Source organism: Hipposideros armiger, unplaced genomic scaffold (assembly GCF_001890085.2).
Source record: "Hipposideros armiger isolate ML-2016 unplaced genomic scaffold, ASM189008v1 scaffold_177, whole genome shotgun sequence".
Taxonomy (NCBI): Eukaryota; Metazoa; Chordata; class Mammalia; order Chiroptera; family Hipposideridae; genus Hipposideros; species Hipposideros armiger.
In genome coordinates this window covers 1926746-1952985 of record NW_017731527.1, presented here as the reverse complement: position 1 = coordinate 1952985, position 26240 = coordinate 1926746, and the positions used below count along the sequence as shown (strand labels likewise).

The 26240-nt window shown below is 37.1% G+C and overlaps 1 protein-coding gene across 1 annotated transcript in view; it reads left to right on the top strand.

Moving 5' to 3' along the window:
* LRRIQ1 (leucine rich repeats and IQ motif containing 1) overlaps positions 1-8547 on the top strand; it is a 195576-nt gene extending 187029 nt beyond the window's left edge. Inside the window, exon 21 of the mRNA XM_019652283.1 lies at positions 7853-8547. Coding sequence (XP_019507828.1) covers positions 7853-7995 — 143 coding nt within the window. The 3' untranslated portion in view covers positions 7996-8547. The remainder of the gene's footprint in view (positions 1-7852) is intronic.
* The last annotated feature ends 17693 nt before the right edge of the window (positions 8548-26240 follow it).

Below are 26240 nucleotides of genomic sequence, written 5' to 3'. Positions count from 1 at the left end.
AGTAATGTCATTGTGTTCAAGCAAAAATTTTGTTGATGATAAACTTTAATTAACTGGCATACTTATAAATGATGGCATTCTGCCTACAAAGTCTTCTAATAAAATAATACTGTGATACCACTGCATATGCCAATTGCTGCAAAATTTCATTGTACAAGTAAAATTTGACTATCAGATTTCCCATTTAAAAGATTCAAACTTCAATCCCACTCTAGACGTTCCATTTTTTCTCCATATAAAAGTAAATATATGATGATAGGAGGAGAACTGACTCTGGGTGGTAAACACAGAATGCAATATATAGATGATGTATTATAGAAAAATACACTTAAAACCTATATAATTTTCCTAACCCATGTCACCCCAATAAATGTAATAAAAAATTAAAATAAAATAGGTTAAAAAATAATAAGGTAGAGATAAGATTTTGTAAACGATTGTGGCCAAGTTAAACTTTTTTGTTCTGTATATAATGAAATAGGGCTTTGTTTCTCCTCTTTTGATTTTTACCTGAAGTATTCAATTTAAAGTAAAATGCCAATAAGAAAGTTAGAACTGCATCACATAAAACTCTTTTTTATTTATCTTTGTTCAGCAAGAGTTGGTCTCTAATAATATCAGTTTTTAAACTTTAAGGCTCTTTTTATTAACTCTGATTTTTCTTGGTCTCAAGTTTTTTGACAGGAGCCTTTAAAATGCAGATTTGTTAGGTCTTGATATTTTTGTCCCCGAATTTTGACAATCAATTGAAGAAACACAGTAACACTTCAATCTTTAAAATATTTCCATAACCAGAACTGGATAGTCAAAATTAATTACTATTATACCAAAAGCTCTGAGACAGCTTAATGAAACAGTCAACGATTCCAGACGCTGTTAAATATAACAGTTATTAGTAACCACAGAATAATGTTTACAGACCTAAAACAGTAGTTAGTTTCACCAGCACTTGACATTATCCAGAGAAGGACAAATTTCGATGGTATTTATGTGAGAGAACTAGTTGTACATATGTCAGTTACACTTATTTTTGTTAAAAAAAAGACTAGATGCATTTTTAGATTTTTGAGAACGGGATCCATGTATGTTCTATTAATAGATTAAAGCACCATGTTTCTAACTGTAATTTTTTATTTTTCACCCCTTTCCTTCATGATCCTTTTCTTTCTTATATAAACTGTTCCTCTGACACTTATTTTTTTTTTTTGGTTATTGTTGTTTTCAAGCCAATGTTTTATACTAGCTAACATGGTGCAAAAATAAATGGGTATGGTCAAATGTGAAATGCACTTGTCAAATGAATGAAACCAAAGTGCAATAATATAATAACTCCTTAGACTAGTCATGTTTATTGTTGCCAAATGTCTCTCTGCTAAGAACTAATAAGCATGAAAAGGCATAATGAAAGTTTCCATGAAAAGATTTTGAGAAACCTATCCACAAGTCTTCACTATCTGGGAATGTGAAAATAAGTATTTGTTTTATACAAGTTCCATATGCGGACTGTAAAGATAGAATTATGAGAAGAGAGTCAGATGGAAAGCAACTACAGTTTGATAGTTCCTAAATGGGAGAAAATTGACAGGGAAGCTCCACTGAAAGGTGGACTAGAACAAACAGTGCCTGCTAAATAAATACATGTTAAATTCATGTGTAAATAAAAGGAAGATTTTTAATTAAAGCTTCCAAAAACCCCAGGTGATCTTGAAAATCTAATTTAGGTTTTAAATGTTTAAATTCCAAAGGATAACTGCTCAGTGGTAAACATTTCGGAATTTACTTAAAAGGCATATTTTTGCTAAACATTCACATTGGCAAAATTAACACAGGAAAATGGGGGGTAAGAGGAGATTATTAGAATTTAAATATAGTGTTATATAAGAACTGGGTTGTTTTGAAGGACTATGCATATCAATTAAGGGTAAAAATTCTCTCAATTATCAGCATCGTTTATACCATTATTCTTTAATTATAAATACTTATGGATACTTGTAATTATAATGAAATTGAATAGAGTCCAAAGAGAATTTAAAAGAAAAAAATAGATTGGAGAAGTTGGCAACAGGCCTTCCCTGTTTTGACAAGAGTAAAGGGATATATGACCTGATTTTAAAACCAAATGTGTGCAATAGAAAACGGATACCTGGGTAGCTTACAGATTGTTAAATTGCATTCCTAATGTCTTATTGAGTTACACTTCTTATTACTAATCAGTTTAGAAGTTTAAATACAGTAGTTCCCCTTATTCATGGTTTCGCCTTCCACGGTTTTAGTTTCCTGTGGTCAACCACAGTCCGAAAATATTAAATGGAGAATTCCAGAAATAAACAATCCATAAGTTTTATTTATTTTTTTAATATTGTTCTAATTAGGTTAGTAATGCCAGACATGAGGCAGGAATTGGTCTAGTCATTTAGCTTACACTATGTCACTAACTAATAACAATCATGTAAGGGAGGTAATTTTTTTTATTTTCTAAATAATATTTATCATATTAAATGAATATAAAATGTTAAATGGAAAATTCCAGAAATAAACAATTCATAAGTTTTAAATTGCCACCATGCTAAGTACCAGGATGAAATATCACTCTGTCTCCCTCTGCCCTGCCCAGAACATGAATCACCCCTTTGTCCAGCTGTGTGCACTGCTTACGCATTAGTCACTTAGTAGCATCTTGGTTATTAGATCAACTGTGTTGGTGTCACAGTGCTGTGTTCAAGTCACCATTATTTGACGTAGTAATGGCCCCAAAGTGCAAGAGTAAGGACTCTAGCAATTCAGATATGCCAACGAGAAACCACAAAATGCTTCCTTTAAATCAAAAGGTATGTATGCACAGGAAAAACATAGCATTCATATATATATACATATATATACATATATATATATGAATCATATATATATATATATATGTATATATATATGAATCAGTACTATCTGAGGTTTCAGGCATCCACTGGGGGTCTTGCAACGTACTTCCCATGGGTAAGAGGGGACTGTCCCCCTCAATAAGTATCTACTAGCTCCATGAGAAACCAGAAAACTGTAATAACCAGAGTTATATGCAATGAAGAGTGTTTTAGTTAACTTAAGGGCCACATGACAGAAAGCAAATGTAATTCTGGGGGAAAAAAATCACAAAACCTATTTAGATTTTGCAACCAAAATTAAATCACTCAAAAAAAAGTGTTCCTTCCCCCCCCCCAAAAAAAAAAGAACAAAAATTCTGTTGTATAAGATCCACAGAATGTATAGAAACAGGACAGTATTTTTAGCACCACATGCTAGCCACCTTTGTCTGTGCATAGACAGTCACAAGGTATCTTTAAGAAGAAATAAACACAGCAGTGTGTTAAAAGAAAAATAATATGCACCTGGAAAAACAGGTGCATATTATAAGGAGGCCGCAAAGATTGTAGATCAAATATTAATAGTAGCTATTATAAAAGATCAAGAAATAGGCAAAATACAGAAGAAAAATCTATACAATAGCTACCAAAATAAGATTCCCCATCCTATATATGTATTAGCTTTTATCATTAAGAATTGTTTTTTCAAAATAAATGTGCATAGAGACGCTAATTATATGTCACACATGTTAATTTAAAAAGAAATAACAGGCATTGTGACTTTTAGCAACAATAATAAATACTGTGTATATTTTTGTGGATATCAAATGTAGCAAACTTGTTTTATTATTTGTATGTCTCTTAAATATTGGGTAAGAAGAATAACTAAATGTCATTGTCCAATTGGGATTTCGAAAATCAGACATTTTGTTAATCTTTTTATAAGTTTTATAAAAAAGTTTTATTCACTGAAGAAGCTTGAAAACAATTTCAAAAATAAGCAAAATCACCATGTTACATTGAGAAAATCCAAATATGATGTAAACAACCTCTTGGTTATTTATTTTGTTTTCATTCTTAGTGTTAGACTTTCAACTATCTACCTGAAGTTCACTGTAAGTGATCATTATAATTCAAGGTTGGGTTATGCAATGGCCTTAAAAAGCAACTGTTATTTGAACACTGTAGTATCTACCTCAACCTCAAACTTGCCAAATGTAACTCATTCATAGCACTTAAAGTGATGTAAATGCTTTGCTGCTAAAAATTTGTTCTGGTCACTTTCATTAAAATGTTGAATATTTTTGTTTCTCCATGCTTTACTTGTGCTGTATCTGCTGTTAAGCAATACAATATGGGAAGGGCTTTGAAATGACTTCTATATCCAGACACACAGTGTTAAGTGTATCAATGAAAATCTAATGACGTATTACTATACATCATGAAATTTTTATTTTGACCTGTTTAACGAAGTTTTTTTTTTTTTTGGGGGGGGGTTGGTTTTTTTCTATCCATACCAGGAAAGTCATTCAAAGCATTTTACATATTGAATTACTTATCAAAACACAGCATATATAGACCTTGACATTTGTTAAAGAACCAAGAATTTAACAACAAAACAAAAGTATTTATGAGACCAGAACAAATCTTTAGCAGAATGCAGATTATGTGGCAAAGGAGTGACGTATTAGAAGATAAAGCATACTTATCAAGACACACTTTCAGCATATTTGTAAGAGACAATTGGTTGATTGGTGTGATCACCTGTAAATATGCAGCAAACTGTTGTTAAAGAAACATAAAATCTATAACAATAATGTTGCAGGAAAGAAAAAAAAAACTGTCAAAGCTCCTTTAGTCCGTAATTTTTTTAATTCCAGGAACCCATCAGCAGGTCTAGCTCAAATATCAATTTTTTGAAGCAAGATTCTCTCACTATTGTATTTTCATGTGGGTAAGTAATTTTAGAATGATTATATATTGACTGTATTAAATTGCTTCTTTTTTATTATTATTTCTAGAGTAATCACAGGACAAAGTAATAGCTTTGCACTGAATGTCAATATGTGGTTCCTTCATAGATGTGTTGTTTTACTCCTCAATTTATTTTCTATATATCTGGTGGTTCAAGAATTTATATGATAACAAAAATAATCTCACTAAATGCAATGAGAGAATAAGCTATATTGATTACTGTTCAAATTGTTTCTACATAGCAAAACAATAAAATACAAGCTTTTAATCACATCGAAAATATTGTTGTTTTCAAGAAGTGTGCATTCACATGCGTTTATGTAATTTTAAAGACGAATTTCCTACAGCATTTTCATTCCACTGAAAATATACTTCAAAATTGCTGTAAAGCTGCCTTGTACTGTCACACAATGTGGTTCTTTTTAAATTATAATTATTATTTGCTGAAAGAATTACACTAAACAATGAAATATTTACAAACTTCCTTTTAAATTTAGGGTTACATTAAGTACAAAAAGACGTGACAATTCAGTAGCAGCTTCAAAATAACAAAGACAACAGAACAGTATCAGGGAAAAAAATAAATAAGTAAACTTGTACCATACAGTAAATTTGTAGTCAATAGAAAAATCCTTTAGAATGTAGAAACACTGTTTAAAATTAGGATTTGATCTGGACAAAAGAAAAGCTGTATTTTAATGTAATTCCATTTATTTCATTTTGAAGTAATTATTTTAGTATATGAAATTATCTGTAACTATTTCAATACTTTATACAGAAGTGCTACCCTTCTTACATATGTATTATTTACAATCTTTGATAAAATCCTTATATTAAGAATAAAGGCATTAAATGATACATCTTAATACTACTAAGATTCTTTCATCAAAAGTATTAACCAATAATGAACTATGTTATTGCATTATACTTTAAAATACACACTTGTTTTTACTTATTACATTGAATAATGCTTGCAAGGAACTTGATTTAGCTTTCTCTATTGAAACAAAACATTTGTGTTAGCCATTTGTGGAAATCCACTCTTTTGTATATCTCTATTTTTCCCCCTAAAATAAGTACATCTGAATTCTAAATGTGTCCCAATACTGTTCATTTCTCAGACCTCCCTGCTCCCCCAACCCTCCAGTCTCAGCATTCTCCCTAAATAATGTGCTCTAGTAAATACCTACTTGCTATCAACTATATAGTTTATTCATCAAAGAATTCTTACTGCTGGGCAAGAGGAGGGTTCACTGTTAATGGTTTGTTGGATTTTTTAAAATAGACCAAACTAGACATTCCATTCTGTTATGTGGAAAAAATATATTTCCATTATGTAACTAGTAAACAGAAAGCGGATAAGCTTTTAGCATGCTTTCTTACGTTTTTTAGGCTACTATTTTATCATTAGGAAATTCTTGCTTTTCTGCACCAGTAATACTCCTGTTGCTTGAAAGAGTTTCACAAAGAACTACTGACTGACTGACAGGGAGGAGCTTAATGCGGGCTCAGCCTGGCCGGCACATGAAAGCCAGCTCCACTTGGCATCTCCTAGCTGTTCTCTCTGCTGAGAGAGCCTTCAGGGCCAGCTGTGGAGGTCTCTCAGCTCCTGGGCTATGTATGCCCTGTCTCTAACGCCATTGCAGACTTCTGCCTGTAGCCATTCCCCTCTGGGTGCCTAGCACACAATCGCTTTTCATTTTTCCCTACCCTTCAGTCATGTTCTCTTTGTAGACTAACAGTAAAATAGGCTCCATTTATAGAGGCTCATTAACTCCTCTGAGTTTGGTTTCCTAATCGCAGTTTCAAGATTAAAAACCAAAAGGCGATACTCTATTTTCAAAGAGCTTTGAAATATAAAGTGGACTTTTACAATTAATATTCACCATCATGTTGTACCATAGGTTTCCTAGCCTATCTACATGGAGATATAGGTTTAAAATATCGAAAATTTTAGTTAGGGAAGTATTGGTTTCGGGGGGGGGGGGAGAATTTGATATCCCCCCCGCCCAAATTTATGTAAAGCACAGAACTGTCACAATGGAGAGTCACGTGGCTTGAACCTCTGCTCCAGCCGGTACTGAGGCTGCTCTGGACCGCCTCATCCTGCTGGTTTTCAAACCTCTTCCCCACAGATGCAGCCCTGTGTGCTGGCTTACTCCTCAGGATATTTAAAGCAGATGATCATAATTCTTTAATAGTATTCTTGATACAGCATCTTGGGGTATTTCCGAGTAAAACATTCCTAATCCACTACCCCATTCTTCCAATTGCTATTTGTTTTTAACCTCCAACAGTTTTCGTTACCTTTTTCTCTAGAGAAATTCTGATTTGTTGAATACAAATAATAATTTCTTCCGTTCAGAGCACCTGTTTACAAAGCACTCTCACAGGTCTTACCGCCACTGAAATCTGATCAGAAGCAATCTCCATGACAACCCTACAATGCAGATCATTTCGCTCATTTATAAAACTAAGGCTCAGAAAGACTGAGGCCTGTCCAGAGTCACAAAGCTGTGTTTTACGCAGAAAGACTAGATAGAACCCATGAATATCTTTAGATTCTAGATCCTAGTATGTTTCCCATTTTACCTAAAATTGTTTTTTCTGAAGAAGTTTTTAATTCAATCAGACTATTTCTAAAACTAATTTTAACACATTTTTATGAAAATGTAAGCAATTACAAAAATTTAAACTATGAAAATATAAACAAATTTAAATATCTAAATACTAAGACAATATATTATCTCAGTCTTGAAATACTAGGGATATCTGAATTGCAGATAGAAGGAAACTATTATATCTATTTAACTTTTTTATTCAGTTCCTCTTATTTAACCAAAATATAATTTATCCAAAACTTTAATTATGTTACTTTGCAAATAAAAAGGAAACTCAATATACTTTTTTTAAACTCAAAGATCACATAGTTTTAAAATGCATGTTGTTGACAAATATATTTCTTTAAAGCATAAGTTTACTTGGATCAAGTTAAGTGAAAATGTACACTTAATATCACTGTCTAGGTTTTTCAATTAAAGGAATACTTGCACCAGTGATAACAAATACAGGACCTTCTAAGAAAGAACGCATGTCATTCCGTGACAATCCCGTGCAACTCAGTGGCGGATGGGGGAGTGGCAAGAAGAAGGCGAAAACTTCACACTAATCTTTCAAGCTTCAGCAAATGGTGCACAACAGCAAATGGCGCACAATTTCTTTTCAAGAGGTCTGTGGATATCTGATCAGGTTACCGATTGGATACAAGGTTTTAGACAACTGTATTTCAATTATATTATTATGCATATTTCATATTTTTTTTATGGTGAGTTATCTTCTTTCCCATTTGTGAAATACGGTTTTGCTGCTGTTCCTGTATTGATGTAGAATGGCCTCCAGAAAGTAATTCTTGAAATATTGCAATGGAATTTGCATATCCAATTTCTTCTTTTGTTTAAAATTTTATGATGTATTAAACATGGCTTTGGTTAATGAATAATAAGTTGTAATAACATACACATAGGAGCATATAACTGTATTTTATTGACACTTTATAGTATTAGTAAATAGCTAATGTATTAAATTTTATTTGACCAGATTATGTAATTGGATAGTTCAAAGGTAAACTCATATATAAAGTAATTCAGGATACACAATGAAAATGGCCTTTTTTTAAGTTATCTTCATTAGATTAGAGTTATGTTAAGAAAATATACATTATTTAAATTAAAATGAAATATATGAGTATTTATCAATTTAGTTAATTGAGTATTTTATGTATAATGTTTCATTCAGATGTATGTTACTCTTATAAAAGGTAGATGCTAATTCTGGATTATTAACATTATTCTTACTGATTCAAAGTACTCCGTAATTTTAATTTTTGTTAAGGTGCCTTAAAATTATCATTTAAAAACATCTTCAAAGCTCAACCTTATAATTTTGTAATATGAATATATTGTCTAAAATGACAGACAAGTTTTATTATTACTGTAGTAAATACAATGTGCAAAAATGCTGCATTTGCCTTTAATGCTCCTTAGGATCTTTTACTCTTCTGAGTCGAGATTTTTTCACAAAGCTAAGTTCTCCTGTGACTTACCAGTGTGTCGCTATGTAATGGACCCAGTGAGGTTTAGGTTTTATTTTTCCCCGCTTTGTTTTCTTTACACTTTATTGAAATATTTTATCTGAAAATGACTAAGCAGATTTAGAAATGCATTTATTTAGTTTGTACCCCCCCCCACCCTATCTACTTTTGGAGTTCTATTGCATTTCAAGCCTGTAAATCTCTTTTAGCTTGATTGAGAGATAAATGTTAATGAACCTTGAACTGTCAATCAATTAAAAAAAAACACATATATTCATATGTGTGGCCTAGATATTGAGCTTTGGAAGGTAAGTTCTATGTGTATTTGCTTTATAAACAAGCTGTTATGTCATACTGTTACTAACAGCATCCAAAAACCAACATAATGTAATGATGGAAAATACTTTATCTCTGCTTATTGTGAACCCTGCAGGAGAAAGCCACATCAAAGCTGATATTGATGGGGTTTTATGGTTTGTGCACTCAAATCAATGAAGTGGAAAGGCTAGTGTGAATAGTGAGATGGTTATGATTAAACTATTTTATTGCCTAGAAATAATTTAATCTATAGTTTCCTTATTCTGTGATCTGTGTAATTGTTTCATAATATTAATTTTGAGGAAGATGGTAAATGCTGATGCTCCTTAAGTTTTACGTAGCATTTGATATGTATGTCAATAAAATAGTTTCCTAATTATGGTGTTAAATTGGAAATTCTTTGTAGTGTTGTTTATCAAGTCCAGCCCTAAAATGATCATTTAAGAAACCTTTCAGAGTTCAAACTTATCATTTTAATACTAATTTATTAGTGTTTATAAAAATAGAAAAGGTAAAATTTTCAATTGAATACATTTTAAAAATTAAGTAAAATCTGAAAGAAATCAAACCAAGAGATATTCTTTATCCTGTCCCTTTGGGGAGACATTAGGGCAAATATTTGTCTTTAAGTTTGGGAAGTTAAAAATATAAGCCTAAATTGTCACTTAGTTAACTAACGTATGGATGCACAGTAAACAACACTACTATGCAAGTGCAGGACCTATAATGACATTTGGATCATTTTACCCAACCCCTTCCCAACTCAATCCTCACCTGCCTACCTGTCCTCTCCCAGTGCTACCAGAAGCAATCATCATCTTTTCTAATAAGAATGGTAAAGTGAATCACTAATCACAAAAAGGCTGATAGAAGTGTTAGGTAGGGTGTTTGGAAATTCCAGAGTGCCTTGATTTGAGAGTTAACTATATTGGTTTATATCACCTTCCCTAGGTTAGGTCTGCCAACAAGATCTTTGTACACATAGTGAATTATAAGAGATCTTATTAGATGATGTGGGAAGCATCAAACCCTAATTTCTTTATTGTGCTCATACATTATTTAGAGGAACAGCACTCACATTAAAAAAAAGAAAAAGGGGCCAGCTGAGTGACTCAATTGGTTAAAAGCTCACTCAAGAGTTTGAGCTCTGAGCAACAGCGGTTCAATCCCAGCCCGAGCTGAGCAGCCACTGAGGAGCTGCTGAGCTGCCAACAGGTGGCAGGATGGCTCAGCTTGAAAAAAAGAAAGAAAAAAAGGCAGAAGAAAGAATACGCCAGGATTCTTGGAAATTAGTTTTGAGTTTTTCTTTTTTTGGAGAAAACAAGGAAGAAGGGTTTTGTTTTGTTTTGTTTTGTTTTTATTGGGGAATTGGGAGAAGGGAGCAGCGCTGGGGAAACAGGGGAAGGGGAACAGACAAGTGCTGTCCTCTTGTTCTTCAGTCTAGTTGTAGAGGATGTCGCTTCACTGGCGCATGTTGGTATTATCAATTGTGCTCTTCCCAGGTGAGGCAGATCGGTTGCCGGCCTCTGGACAGCCACTCACAGCAGCTCTTAGCAGCTCACTCGGGCTGCTGACCACACACAGTTGCTTATGGCAGCCTACTGCAGGAGGGGCTGCAGTCTACCTGACGCCAGTGACTCACAGCAGCCCAGCTCCAGGTCGAGCTGTTGTTCATCATCTTAGCTGTAGAGGGCGCAGCGTTACTGGCCCTCATGTGGGATCCGAACCGGGGCGCTGATGCTCAGAGCTGGCGTCCCAAGCCAGCTCTTAACCAACGCGCCATTCGGCCGGCCCGAAGAAGGCATTTTTAACCTGAAACAATATGTTGTTGGAAGACAGACAGGGATTAAAAGGTTTTTGAAATTAAAATTGCAAATAAACAATAAATAGCAGTGTTTTAAGAGATCTTGTCTAATTTTAAATCTTCACATTATCAACATAATAAGCTTTGGTTCTTATATTTCTTGATTATGTTGTTTAGTTATTGGAATTGGTCATTGCCATGATTTTCTCTTATTTCATAATTTACTCATATTTTCTCAAAACCTGGGTTGCATTGATTTAAAGTTTAGAATAGTAAAATTAAACATATAGAATATAGTTTAATATTTTACTGGTGGTGTTCTCTAATCAAAATAACTAAAATGAGTTTCTTAGAAAAAAGAAACATTTTTGTGTATTCTTTTGAAGAAAAATTTCATTTTGTCATTCACTTAATAGAGATTAAATAAGTATATAAGTTCTCCCCTTATTGTTATATTTCCTTTATTATTGTATTTTCTGCCAAATGCAGTTTCCATTATCTTTAAAGACCAGAAAAGTATTCACCATCTGGATTCATGGTATTCATGACTGTACTGGAGGAAAGTGAATTATCTAGTAAATATACTTCAATTTAGAGGAAGAAGACCCCCTAAGCAGTCTATAGACTAGTGGTTGTTACGGCTAATTTGTAATTAATCACTAAGAGGAGATCTAATTCTGTTCATTTCAGTATAGAAAAATCCATGGTCTACCATCATATTTTTTGCTGACCTAGATGAAGCATTTTTTGTCATTGATAGTTGTAAGATTCAGAGAAAGCCTCTTCCCAGCAGATAAAAAACTACATTCTAGATCTATGCTACCCAAAACATTAGCCACTAGCAACATGTAGATATAGGTAGTACTTTTAATACAGTTAGTCTGAATTGAGATATGAACTATAAAACAGCAAATTTCAAACATTTAGTATGAAAACAGTAAAAAGTTGCCTAATTTTATATTGATTGTATTAAAACAATAGTATTTTGACTTAAATATATTATATAATAGTTTCATCTATTCCTTTTTTATTGTTTAAATGTTAGTGCAAAAATTTCAAATTACCTATGCATTTAACATTTTATTTCTATTGGATAGCACTGATCTGGAGGCTATTCTGTAAGATGGGTAGAGTGTATTGATACAGAAAATAATTGGTAAGATAATAGATAAAAGACAGTGACCACAGAAAACAGGGTACAAAAATCCTAGTTTATAAGAAAAGGGAACTTTGATTCTGCTAAATATAGTTAATGTTGTGAAATAAAAAGATAGCCTCCATTGTGGTTCGGTTCTAGAATTCAAGATGGCACAATTGAATCTAACTCAGCATTAATGAACTTTACATATACATATAGTTTTGTAATTTTGTTTTCAAAACAGACCATCTTATAAAGTCATATTAAAATCTTTTATGTTACTGGTGGTAAGAAATAAAATGAGTACCTACCTTGTCTATGTGATATCAGGCTTTACATACAAATAGCTGCTAGTTTTTCAAATGGCATGATTTGAACTGTGACCTAGATGGGGTCTACTAATGAGAGCCATGTTATATTTGGCATCCTTTTGTACTATAAATCCAGTTTTAATCAAAGACATAAAACATACAAGCTAATAACAGTTACATATAAGAACATAATACATTTTAAAATAACAAATGTAGTGTGGCTATAACTTCTAAAAACATATAATCTATACATACTTTATGCAGTACTGCCTGACTACCATTCTTCCTTTCCCCCCAAATATGTAGTTCATCTCCATCCCTAGGAGCCAGAATTTTACCCAAATCAAAAATTAAAGTGAAACTTATCATGTGATTTTTTCCATTGATAACATATCCCTGCCTGCACTTTAGGACAAGAGCCCTCTGGAGTAGATGTGGAATGGCCACCTGTAGGGAGGGGTCCTGAGGCCTCTTCACAGCTCAATAAGGAAGAATGAATGATGCAGGATGACAGACTACCACCACTGGCAATGTCTACATTAGCATTGGGATGTTAGCGTAAGGGCTTCTCTGGTACTTGTTTGTTTGTTTGTTTCTGTTTGTTTGTTTTTTTAATTTTATTTATTGGGAAACAGAGTGTTTTCCCGGGACCCATCAGCTCCAAGTCGAGTATTCTTTTATTGTAGCTGTGGAGGTCACAGCTCAGTGGCCCGTGTGGGAATGGAACCGGCAACCTTGGTGTTATGAGCACTGCGCTCTAACCAACTGCGCTAACCGGCCGCCCTTCTAGTACTTTTTCTTCTTTGCTTTTGGACAATAACTAGCCAAGGTGTGACAAAAAGAGAGATGCTTTCTATGAAGCTTTTGAGAAAAGCAAACCGATTCAACTAACATTACAACAGGGAACGTTTTCCTTTTATTTCAAGGCTTATTTTTACCATATCTGGATGTAATCTTCATAGCATCCCTACATTTTAGGAGGTGATGTTATAACCACTTTTACATTGCACGAGCAAAGGTGAGAGAACACTCCAAGCCCACGCTTGCCTTCTGGAGGCCTGAATGCATCCACCAGTGACAACCAGGTGAGTAAATATAAAATGACTTTTCAAAATTAATACGTTATTCGAATTTCTAAAAGGCAATTTTCTCCTGCAGAGGCTGGAACAGAAACATTCAAACTTGTTTTATAATCCTCATAGAATTGGTCTAGATCAGCTCTGAACAATGCAAATATAATGACAGCCAAATATGTAATTTTAAATTTTCTAGCAGCCATATCACCAATGTAAAAATAAAATGATAAAATTAATATATTTTATTTAATCCATATATCCAATTTTTTTGTATCAAATGGATTTATAAACACATTATCTTATAAGAGAAAACTTCAGCTATGCTATCCTCTAAAATTACATGTCTTGGAGAAAAATAAAAAAGTATAAAAATAAGATGATTTCTGATTTATGTCTATAAATGTGTAACTAGTAGTAATATTTAACTATGCATAATCAAATCAAATAAATAAATGCTAACTTTACTGCTTTGATCTTTTATGTGGATTTGAGGTTTCCTCCCACATTACTAGATTCAAGATTTGTCTCCAAAGTTCATATGTCAACAGAAAATTACAAGAAGAGATAGTAAAGGTGGTTTTGTTTCTTATCTCTCTCTGGATCATTTAGATTTGGTCTAAACACAGACGTTTTATTAACTTTAAAACTAAACCAGTGCTTATAATTACTCAATAGAATACATAGAACAAAGTGAGACATTCGCATAGCAATTTTGTTCTGTTCAATACATATTTTGATATGATGCATATGGTAGAAAGTGAAAATAACATGCTTTTTGTAATCTAACTGTCCTGTGTTATAATTCACTGATATATCACCTTGGACAGGTAGCAAATTCTATGAATCTGTTTGCTGAAAATTAAGATTATAACTCATAGGGTGTTATGAGGTCAAGTGATGAAGTATATGAAAAGCCCCTGGTTCATGAAACCTTGGTATGGAAGGCACTCAATAAATGGTGACAACACAGAAAACCTTTCCAGACCAATCTTCCAAAATTAAACGAAAAATTTCATCAATTATGCATACCTTATTTAGGAAGTATTTCCATGAAAGAATGGAAAAATATTTTTTTAAAGATCTTTTAAATGGATTCTCTAGATTTGCCTTGAAATGGCAGTGAAATTCAATGCTTCAAATGCATACATATTGAGCATCCTCTACCGAAAGTATGCAGAAACTTTGACAATTTAAAAGACATACATTTCTAATATCATGGTAACTGAATTTTTCCCATGGACAAGTAAAAGACATATTTCTAGAAAATAGACTAAAATGTCAGCACCGGTACTCTTCAGGCGTTACTGTATACTCCAGAATAGCCCCATAAAATGTTTCCACGACCAGGTGCCAAAGCGATTCCAGGTAATTGGCTAGACAGGCTCTCCATTTCTCTCACATTCTCCATTTCTCATCCCTTCCCTTTCAAAGGAAAATGCTGGCTCATTTTCTCTCTAGGGAGACAAAGGATACCCATCCCTTGATTTGATGTCTTAATCTTTGTTATCTTCAAATATAAACCAAATTTAAAAGATGAATATTAACCTAGTCCCAATAAACAACATTATACGTAACTTTTATTTTAGTATCCCAGAAGGGATAAAAAATGTTTTGGGCGTGGAAAGAATTCGTTTCAAATGAGAATGGACATGGAAAGGGTGTTTTCATATTCTATTTAACTGATCTTGAAGGATGAGTTGATATTGAGGGCACCATTTTAGGCACCGGATACAGCCTAGATAAATACTTGGAGACAGATAACAGTGACATGTCCCAGGAATGGAAAGTAGAACAATCCAGGGTCTGGATTACTGAACAGAACTGCAAGAGCCTGGTGAGAGGGATTGGGAGTTAGTGGGAATGTGATTGGGAAGTAGGATTGGATAAAATAGCCTGAAACCTGTCCAGCCTATAGATTTTAGTTTATGTGGAAAATTGCCATGTGATGGTTTTCAAAACATAGGAAGGCAATAGTATTCTCAGATAATGTTATTACCAATAATTATGGGGATAAAAAATAGACATGATTAGGGGAAAATATTGATTTGATTCAAATATGAAATAACAGTTTAAGTTACTTACACCAAAGTCTTTGATTAATGGGTACAACTGAGTGTGTGTGTGTGTGTGTGTGTGTGTGTGTGTGTGTGTGTGTGTGTGNGTGTGTGTGTGTGTGTGTGTGTGTGTGTGTGTGTGTGTGTGTGTGTGTGTTAAGTGGGAGAAAGCTGAAATGACTTACAGAGGCATTACCTTTTCAGAGTCTGTTGAAAGTTGATTTACATATGCTGATTGTTCTTACACCTGAGTGAAGCTATTTCCAAGTATAGCCATTGCATTGGCAGATCTCTCAAATGCTTTCTTTGCAAGGATATTGATACAGATAGTGACTTCTTGAACAAGCTGTTTACCTCCTGGAATGAGTTCCATGGGGATTTCAGAAGCACTGTGCTGAGTCCTCTAAGCCTAGTAATGGCTGGAAAAAGTGCATTTCTAATATTATTTACTGGGAGTATATTAGAATAAAAAAATTGGAAGGCCTTTGCCTTTTTCTGCTTGGACTGCTGTAACGAAATACCACACACTGGATGACTTAAACAACAAACATTTATTTCTCACAGCTCTGGAGTGTTGATTTCCAAGATCAGGGTTCTAAAATGGTTAAGTTAATGGTGAGGGCACTCTGGTTTACAGATGGCCATCTTCTGGCCTTATCCTCACATGGTAGGGAGAAAGACCTCGTTTCTCTTCATCCATTTATAAGAGCATTAATTTCATTATGAAGGCTCCATTCTCATGAGGGAATGTCATCCTAAGTACCTCCCAAAGACCCCACCTCCAAATGCTATCACATTGGGGATGAAGGTTTTAACCTACGAATTTTGAAGGGGACTCAATCAGTCCATAGTAGCCTCTTAGGGACCACATAGTTTAATTGATAAGGATTGCATTTCTAATAAATTCAATATATTATTTTTTCAGGACATTGATTACAATGAGGATACTTTAATTAGAAAAGTTAAGTTCTTAATAGGTTACTGTATTTGTTTTAGGTTATACAGACTGATGTATTCATAATGGAACTGGGAATAGGACCCCAGTCTCCCAAGTCACAAAAAAATCCTTTAAAAAGATGTTAAGGGTAACGTTTATATTTAAACAATGCTCACAGCCTAACCATAGTGGTTTGGGGCAAGCACACTTACCTTAAACTGATACATATGCCTCAGGATATAGAATCCTCATGGAGATTTGTTCCCTGTGTGTGATTCTTTCTCCTTCTCTTTCTATCTCTTAAATAATGATAATTATATAGTTTATTTCTTAAAGAGTTGAATTTTCTATTTTTAAAGTCACTTTTCATGTCACAGCACCATTAGTTTATTTTTACTGTGCCCATAATCTTTATTAACTGTTTTCCCATTCTGAATTTCAAAAATCATAGTAACAGCCAACACACAGTGCTTATGATACATTCAGTCACTGTCCCTGAATGCTTTAGATATGTTAACTCTCTTTGATTTTCCTCCCATCCTTTCAGATAGGTACTCATCCAAGCCCCATTGTACAGAAGATGATACTAAATTTAGAATGGGTACATGCCTTTCTCAGCATCATACAGCCAGCAGGAGGTCAAACTGGACCCAAACCTTGGGAGTCTGAATCTAGCCTGTAGTTTACTACGCTTGTGAGGTTATACATGAAATAGATATTCGTACATACATACACATTTTCATAGAAATTGTGTGCAGCCAGTTAGCCAAACTTACCATTCATGAGTAATCAAAAAGTTTATCTAGACAATAAAAATATAAGCATGGCAGAATAATACTATGGTTATTTGACAGGAAGCAGTTGCTTTCTAAGTGTAGTCTTTAATTTCAACTCACAATTAAGGCAAAATATGATAAAAAGTTATTTTTTTCTACTTAGAGGAAGTTAATCCCATTTGAAATCAATCATACAGTAATCTTTTTGTGAAGGAAACTTCAGTAATGTAATGCTGTTGGAAGCATGAAGGACATCATTTGGAAGCTTTGATGTGGAAGAAACTTGCGCAACACAAATTTACCTCTGTCACAATCTCTTGTTGAGTAATGTGCAGCTTTGAGAATCAGCCTACTTTAGTCATAGAAAACTTTCATTGTTAAAAGATTGATTTTTACATTAAAAACTGTTCTCTAGTTGAAGCACATCCACCTAGACCCATCATTGGGGCTAAACTGAGTAAACTGAATCACTCTTATGCATGTCTTCTCTTAACTGACAATCACTAATTGCTTTAACCATTATTTGCATAACATGGTTTCCAAGTCCTCTTTGACTCACCCACTGTACATTAGAAAAGCTCACGGTTATTCATTTCTCTCTGTAAAAGTAGTTTCCACACACTTTTCAGTTCTCTAGATTTCAGCTGTAATACATTGTGTGGTGACCATCTGATCTTTCTTCTTGTGTGGCTGCTTCACTTATGTTAACGAAATAGAAGTTAATTTTGTTTTAGCTACCTTAGCAATTAAGTCATGCTATAGACTCAAAATATACTCAGGTTTTTAATTGTATGGACCCTTATAAGCTTTGTTTCCCCTCTCCTATATTCATTTTTAACCTTAATTTGCAACTTTATGCTTGTCTCCATTGGTTTAATTCCATTATTTACCTTCTCCAAAATATTTACCTCCCCATTTTTCTTCTATTGTAAAGCTTTGACTAGTACTCCTAAGAACATATATTTTGTAAAACTTTGTAAGTTCAGTATCCTATTTGAGTATTTGGTGAAAATATTGAATAGGATGAAGGTCCACCTTCAATGGATAGTACTTGAAGGAAATTTTTAGAAAACGACTTACAGGATTCCAGAGTGTTCAAGTCTGGAGCTAAAAAAGTTGCATGAGGTGTTGTAGAGAAGTCCTTATGTCCTATACAGTTTGCTTCAACTGTGATCAAGCAGTGAGAGATACCCAAAGAAGTTTAGATAGACATTGCCCATAGATCTATTTTATTTCATGAAAAGTAATAATCACATTAATAAAGTTTCTTTTCTTTACTCATTTTGCCAATGTTTATATTTCTTTTTGAACTCTAGGACAGCATTCAAAGTTGCATTAACATTAGAAAAAAAGGCAAGATTAAAGAGCATTCTTATTCAAAACAGAATAAGTAGTTACTTAGGTTTTGCTTAATTCAATTATTGAACAATTCTTAATGTAGTGAAAGGAGGACTGCAAACCCCTTTCCCCCGAAGTAGCACATGTGAATCAAATACATTGTAAAAGAAATAATTTCATTAACATTAATCAGAAATGAACTTTATTGGAAATATTTGGATTCTTTATAAGTAACTGCATTAAAGAGATTTTCCCCAGAACAAGTTCCTTTTTAAAATTCAAGTCCTGCTTAAGAACTGAGTTTATTATAATTTTTTGGTATTGCTTAAGAGGTTGAAATCTCAAAAAGAATCCCATATAAATGAAATATTTAAAGCCGATTTTTTCTTTTTTTCTATTTATTTATTTATTATTATTTTTCGTAACCTGAAAAAATACTCGCTGAAATATTTGGCAAAACAGCAGTAAATGTTTCAATTGCTTATAATTTTTGAACTTGATTAATACATTGTACATTCGTGTGGTTTTGTGATGTCAGTGAGCAAACTGTGAAGGTAGGAAAGTGTTTAATTGTTCCGACTTTATAACAAAGGTCCATTGGAGGCATCTCTTGGGAGCTGAAAATGACATAACTCGCTGAGGTCCGCAGGATCCCCTTTTAGCAGACCTCTTCCACTGCGTCGGGCCCCACCCTGCCAGAGGTAGTGCGTCAGCTTTGTTTAACACAAAGGACTTCCACAGTCCAATAAAGGTTAAGAAGACATCTCCACTGTTAAACATGCTCTTAAGAAGAGGCTGGACCGCCGCCTGGCATCTAACGAATCCGTTAAGAACCTCCTGCCTTCAGGCTGAAAGCCGGCTTTCCCCAAACCGGGGAGGGGCTCCTTCGCTCCGGAAAACAGGTCGAAGAGCGAGGTGTGCGCGGTTTCATACACGCCCCTGTCACAGAGTTTCAAATCTTCCGCTCTATCCCCTAAATCTGCAGAAATTGGCGATACGGATTAATTCTGATTGCCAACCGGTGAAACAAAAAGGGCTGTCCTTTCCAGGGGACAGTTGGATGATCTATTTGCCAACATCAATATTTGGATGGAAAGCTTAAAATACGTTGTTTTCACAAGAGTTAGACTTTAAAGGAGGGGAAGCACTACTGATGAAATATTAGCAGCCAATGGGATAACCGCTAACTTCTTTCTGTAGACGCCGAGGCTCTTTTTAAGTTTACAGGAGCAGCGAAACTTCACTCTCTTTGCTCTGAAGGGAGACTGCTCCACAGAGGTGCCCTTATCCACAGCGTGGTCCCTGGTTGTAGGTGACTTCGCCTACTGCCTTGAGGTGAAATCGGGCGGCGTTTAGAGACTTCCCCTGCGGCTCCTGCAGGCCGGTCGCCGGGAGGGTGGTCGCCACCCCGAGGTGCGCACCAGGTGGCGGCCCCCCCCCCCCGTGCAAGAGGGCGCTGGGACTTGTCTCCGGAGGCTTGCCCAGCTCACAGCCTTTGCACAACTTCCCCACAAGGAAGCTCTGGCGTGAGGTCGAGCTGCAGATGCCTTTGGGCGATGGTGCACACTCCGGGGTGCGGGTCCGCACGACGGGGGCGCAGCTCGCAGAGCCTGGTCCTGCCTGTACCCCAAGGACTGGCAACCCACGAGCTCGGCTTGCCTTCTGCGAGCCACAGAGAGCTTTTTGTTCCCACAGTCTCCTTACGATCCTGCAAGTTAAAACTCATTTATCAAAATTCATATCAGGAATTTCTGTTGCTGAGCTCTTGCAGGGCAGGTTGAAAGGGAGAAGTAAATGAACTTTAATCTTTACTTTATACTTTCGTGATATTTCGAATAAAGGTTTTCGCGCCCCCCTCCCCTCTTCTGAATAATCTTTGATGTAATAAACGTGTTTGTGGTTTTCTTCTTTCTGTTGAATTCATAAAGCACCGCGGCAAAGAGATTGAGCTAGTTTGCGAATGGTTTTCAGCGATTTACAATGCGGTGCGTTCTAAACGCACCGCCTCGGCGCCCAAACCCGGTCCTCTGGTCCCGAGGTAAAGATATCGGTGGAGGAGGGTGGAGCACAGTAGGTGGGGGTCTAACCCGAGGAGAATCTGCTTCTCGGTTTGGACCCGCCTGGGTTTTGTCTATTGGCCTACCCTGATCGGATTCGCTTAATGACCATGGACTTTACACCTACATTGTATAATTCCAGTCCAAAAGAGAAACATCCGTCACGTTATTTTGCCTGTCTCTGTTGAGATGTTCTTTAAGGCAGTCTTTCCCGGAAACGTGAAAACTCATCGAGTGAATATGTATGCAAAACATCTTGTTTGGAAAAAAAAAATGCTGTCCTTAAAACATATCTAGTAAGTCAGCAGGAACATGTTATCTAAAATATATCGAAGAGATTTTAAATCAATTAGTAGCTCAAATAAAATACCGGAAGACTTGTTAAAGGTAAAAGATTAATACTTCGTTGGTGAAATCTGGGTTCACGAATTAAACACAGTTTAGCTTATTTATGTACTATTTAAAGGTATATGTCATAAAAGAGACCTAACGTTAACGGTCTTTTATTTTGTAATATTCAGAACTTCCTGGAGCAATAACGACAGCCATAGCAACAAATAAAGGTACTCAGATAATCGCGGTTGAATTATGATTTTTTAATATTTATAATAACATGCATTTCTATAATAACTGTAAACAACGTCTATAGTAAATGTAAACAATCGTATTAGATATATATTTTTTTCAATTGGATCCTTTAGGATAGCAGAAGTGAAATCCATTTCTCTCTTTAAGAAAAGGGCAACTATGTGAGAAACTATTGCCAAAACAAGTTGAAATTCAAAAATCAGCCTAACTCTTTGAAAGATTGTCTGTTTTTGAAATACCAAGATGCTTAATATTATTATTGAATCACCTGTAAATATTATTTATTATATTTGAGAGATTTGCAACAACACACTTGGGGGAAAAAATGATTGGTTAAAACTCAGGTAATTCTCTTTTTTTTTTGAGTTAAAATTCAGAAGCTTCAAAAATGTGACAAAGTTACATATTAGTATGTGGGTGTTGTTTCCTGGAGTAGATGATGATGGGATGGGACATATATTTCAAAGTAAAGCTTAAATATTCCTTTGTGTATGTGAATATTTTTTATTTTGATGAAAGCCTCTTGAGTTCCTTCAATGCAAAATATATTTCTGTATCTGTTCGGTCTGTAGAGCTGTGGGAAGGCTTAAGATGGAACCAGGGAAGGAAAACAGAAGCGGAGCACACACAAACATGAGGCCACCTGGCTTCTAGCCAACATACATGACATTCAATTATTTTAGTACTTTTTCATGAGAGTTTTCCCTCCACCAGCTTCCCCTCCCCTCTCCAGACCCTTGCTTTTCTACATTTGGCATAATTCATCTAATTCAGCACGCATTTTTCCTAGCTTTACTTATTAATAAGCCTCAAACTCACCCCGCAAAAGGAAAGTGCTAAGATTAAACTTCTTGCAATCCTATCTTGACATTCCCACTATTACTATGTAAGTGTGACATTTCTTTCAATGTGTTGAGAAAGACAGGAACTAGAGTGCACTACACATTGCTTCAACTGCTGCTTTGATGTATGTACTCAAAATACTTTTCATTTCCCAAAATATGTTCTCATGGGGGTGGGGGACCTTAAAAGCAGCTTTTAGACTGTGAGAATTTTTTTAATGTAAAATAAGTCAAGCTGACAGGCAATCTCTTATCTGAACTTACCTTTGTGTGTATGTGTGGAGGGAGTCAAATAGTCATTTCAGAGGACTTTTCAACTAGCTTTCACGTATTCAATTACTTTAGTTCTAGACTCTAAAGGGAATTAAGTAAAGAAAACTATTAAAACACCTCAAACCTCTGTGTTTGGGGATTTGGTACCTAACAGCAACAGCGACAACCACAAACTGTTAGCAGGAATGTTAGATGTAACTTCAAATCAGAGCATCAGAGTCACCCCACGAAATAGTCTTTCCGCTGTGTTAGCATCCGATGGTGCATTGGTGCGAGAGGAATAAAGACAAAACAGTGTTTCAGAGGCTGGGGCTCAAACCTGCAGTACCTCTTATTAACCCTCATCCTTATGCTTTCAGGACTCTGCACATTCCTCCCTGAAGCCCTCCCTCCTCAGGCGCTGAGCCTTATTCCCATCAAGGAGATGTGAACAAGCATCGATGGCTACACAGTACCCAGAGATCTCAAAGTGCTGGAACCCTAGCATGTCCTAAATTTTGTTAGGCTTTAAAAGAAATTAATGGCTCCCTATCTCTGTCCCTCTCTTACTTCCACTCTCGCCCCACTCCCACTGCCCCCTGCAAGTATCGATGCCCATCTGTAGAGCTCAGATCTAAGGGAAGCAGAGGAGAAAAAGAGGCACGGCAGCTTTATTCCTTGATTTCTTGACGGGCATGAAAGATGGGGAGGAGTATCCTGGGTTTAGAACCCAGGTTCTGGGTATGGAAAGAGATGAACAATACTCTCAAAGTTGAAATAGAAAGGTGGAGCAAAGAAAGGAGTGGTAGACTGAGGGTGATGGATGGGCTGAGCTTGCTGAGATAAAATCCCAATTAGAAACTTGCTTAATAAACTGGGTCTTACTTACCCGCTGATGGCTTCTCAGACACGGGCCCCCTGGGTGCCTGGCCAAGGCAACTGTTTGGAATTGGGGAGGGTTGGGATAAAGAATGAAGCTTAGGAGCAAGTTTTAAAAGCCTGCTGAGGAGGAAAGAGCCATGCGCTGTCCGGATAGAGTAGCTGAAAGCATTTATCAAAGTGCTATGGTCATTTTCCAGAAGGTTATCTTCAAAACATCACGCAGAAAAAGCCCAGGTAGATCTCAGGGGAGATGAGACAGCCTCCAATTCTGATTTCTTCTCTCTTCTTGTGACTTCCAGAAATCATTGATTATTCTTTTAATTAGTATTATTTTAAATATATTATTAATGCTCCAATGGCTAGAGCTGTGTCATTACCATAAACTCCATCTCAACCTCTTACAATCCATTTAATGCAGCTCTTGGCAACCAGCAGCCCAGGTTCTTGCCAAAAACTGCAGATTAAGCATTCGTTATGGGAGTTTGCCATTAGCTGTTCCTTCTGTTATAAGCACATGTGGTTACATGTCCCCAAACACACAGGGTTCTGTGTAATAGATTTGAGTTTCCAGGACGTTCCAGGGATGTTACGTGGGGTTGGTGACACCTTGCACCTATCCCTCCAACCACTACCATCAAAAGTGGGTTTGAGGTAGGGGATGGAAACGGTTTACTAGGCAGCTGTCGTCCTTGGCTCCCCTGTAGTTTCCCCTAGGAGCTGAACCTTTATTGGTATACAAGTACTCTGAGCTCAGATCATATGTCTTTCATTTAAAAGACACCGAATGTTTTTCAGGGAATTTAGGGCTCTTAAGACGCATATTTATAAACAAGCTGACAGAGCTCAACGACATAAGTAAGTTTATAGCTAGGAGTTGTTTGTGTATTTCCTCAAGTCTGCAAGGCGTCGTTCTTGCTGCTGTGAATTTTTAGGGGGAAAAATATATTGTACTATTAAGCGGGCCTATTTCTCGTATCCTCTCCCGCGTTTATCAAAGAAACACAGACTCTCAGAATATCTGAAGGCAAGGTACAGGCAAAGATAGCAGAGAATCGAAAACCATCAACCCACACAGGAGTGAGTGGATAACGCTACACTCAAATTCCGCGCAGGGGCAGCTCCGGGCCGCTCCAGAAAGTCTCCAGCGAGCGCTGGCTGCTGCTCCGCCTTAAGCAAGGTTGGGATGCCCCAGGGCACCCTCTCGCCAGCGTTTACAGGGCTTTCTGGGGAGGCCACAACCAAGGATGCCAGGCTTGGAGTTCCCGCGCCTTGATGCAGCCTTTCTCCCTGAGCGCAGTCCCGGGAAGCTTTTCTTGGACCGCGCCCCCTTGAGATTTAACAATTCGTTCTTGGGGCCGGCTGTAAGGCTCGGGGGACAGTAATAATAGCACAGCGAAAGCTATACGATTCCAAGAATAGCGTCAACACGCCAGAACCTGACTGCGCGCTCAAGGGCACGCTGAGCGCGGCGCCACGTGAACTGAGCCTGTGCGGAGAAGATCTGGGGAGAAGCGAGGCTGCTACTCCCCGCCGCCCGCTCGGCTCCCACCCGACTCGATCTGGGTGTTTCCGGCCCGCCCAGCTTCTGGGGCAAAGCAAAGGAACACTTCTGAGGTGGGCCGCTCCATGATTGTTCCTCCCTGGCTGCGGCCTGTCCTGGCCTCGAAGAGGGACTACCAGTGAGTCTTGGGTCAGCCAACACCCCAAGGAGGGTGGACATTCCCGGTCCCGAACCCATCCGGATGCCCACCAGAGTTGGGCTTGGCTTCGCCACCCCCAGATTCGGGGCTGCTTGACGCGCCCAAGGCCGAGGTGTGGTTCCCAGGCTGGCCTGGGGGATCGCGACGGCCGCTGCGGGGGTCCTTGAGAGAAACCCCGGAGCAGAGCCCTCCCTTGAAAGGCAGGAGCCTTAGTCCCCAACTTGTGGGAGCTTTTCATGCAATTTGCCAGTTTCAGAGGCCTGTTGCAAATGGCTGCCTTTTCGTGCCCAAGGCCCTGAACGCACTTCCCTTAGACGCCGCGGGCTCCTTGGAGGCCAGGGTCAGTCCCAAAGCCACGCGGGGGTCTTTCAACCCCGCAGTGCTGCCCTGCCCTCAGGGAGCGGCCAGCTCCGGGTCCGCCCTACCATCCCCACCAGTGGGAGCTGAGGCCCTGCCCTGCCCGCTCCCGGGACGCCGCCTCTCTCGTGCGCCCCTCTCCGCTCGCGCCCTTCGCTTTCCAAATTAACTTCGCTGCGTCTCTTTAAGAGTAAAAGTAATAATGTTTAGGAAAAAAAAACATGCTGAAGGCCGTCCCCTTTTATAACCCTCTTTGTGTAACGAGTCTCCCTCCTGCCTATCTATACTCAGGGCCCTTTTAGAGGCACTTTTCCTGCCGGGTTTTCTTAAAATAATCTGGATCTAACGACAAAATCGCGGAAAACGGGGAAGGCTGGAGAGGAGGGTGGAAAGATAGGATGGTATTGGTATAACGGTTTCAATGCCTTTTGCTGGGCTTCCTTCTCCCACCCATCGTCACCAAGGCCACCCGCCGCCGCATTCCAGAAAGCCAGGCGAGACGGTGTCAGAAGCGCGCAGAGCGCCGGGACGCCGAGCTCCTCCGGGTTAGAATCAGAAGCGGCCCGCTACCACGGCTGTCCCGGTTAATACCTGCCAATATATCCGGCTTCTCGGGCTTCGGATTAATGTGGATCCTCCACATAAACTATTTACGGATGAAATAAAAGCCCTTTAGAGCAATATTTCCTTTCAAGTTCTTAAGACGCCTCTAAATCTTTCTGGTAGTGAGTGCCCGGCGTGGGGGCGGGGTGGGGACCTGAGTAGAGGGTTAACTGCTTTGCGATCTCACCAGGCTCTTCCGAAATGCCAATCCACTGTCGCGGCAACAATGTTTCTGGGTGTCGAGGCCTTGTCCCTCCTGGCATTTGTCTGCAATGGAGCTGTCTGTCTAAC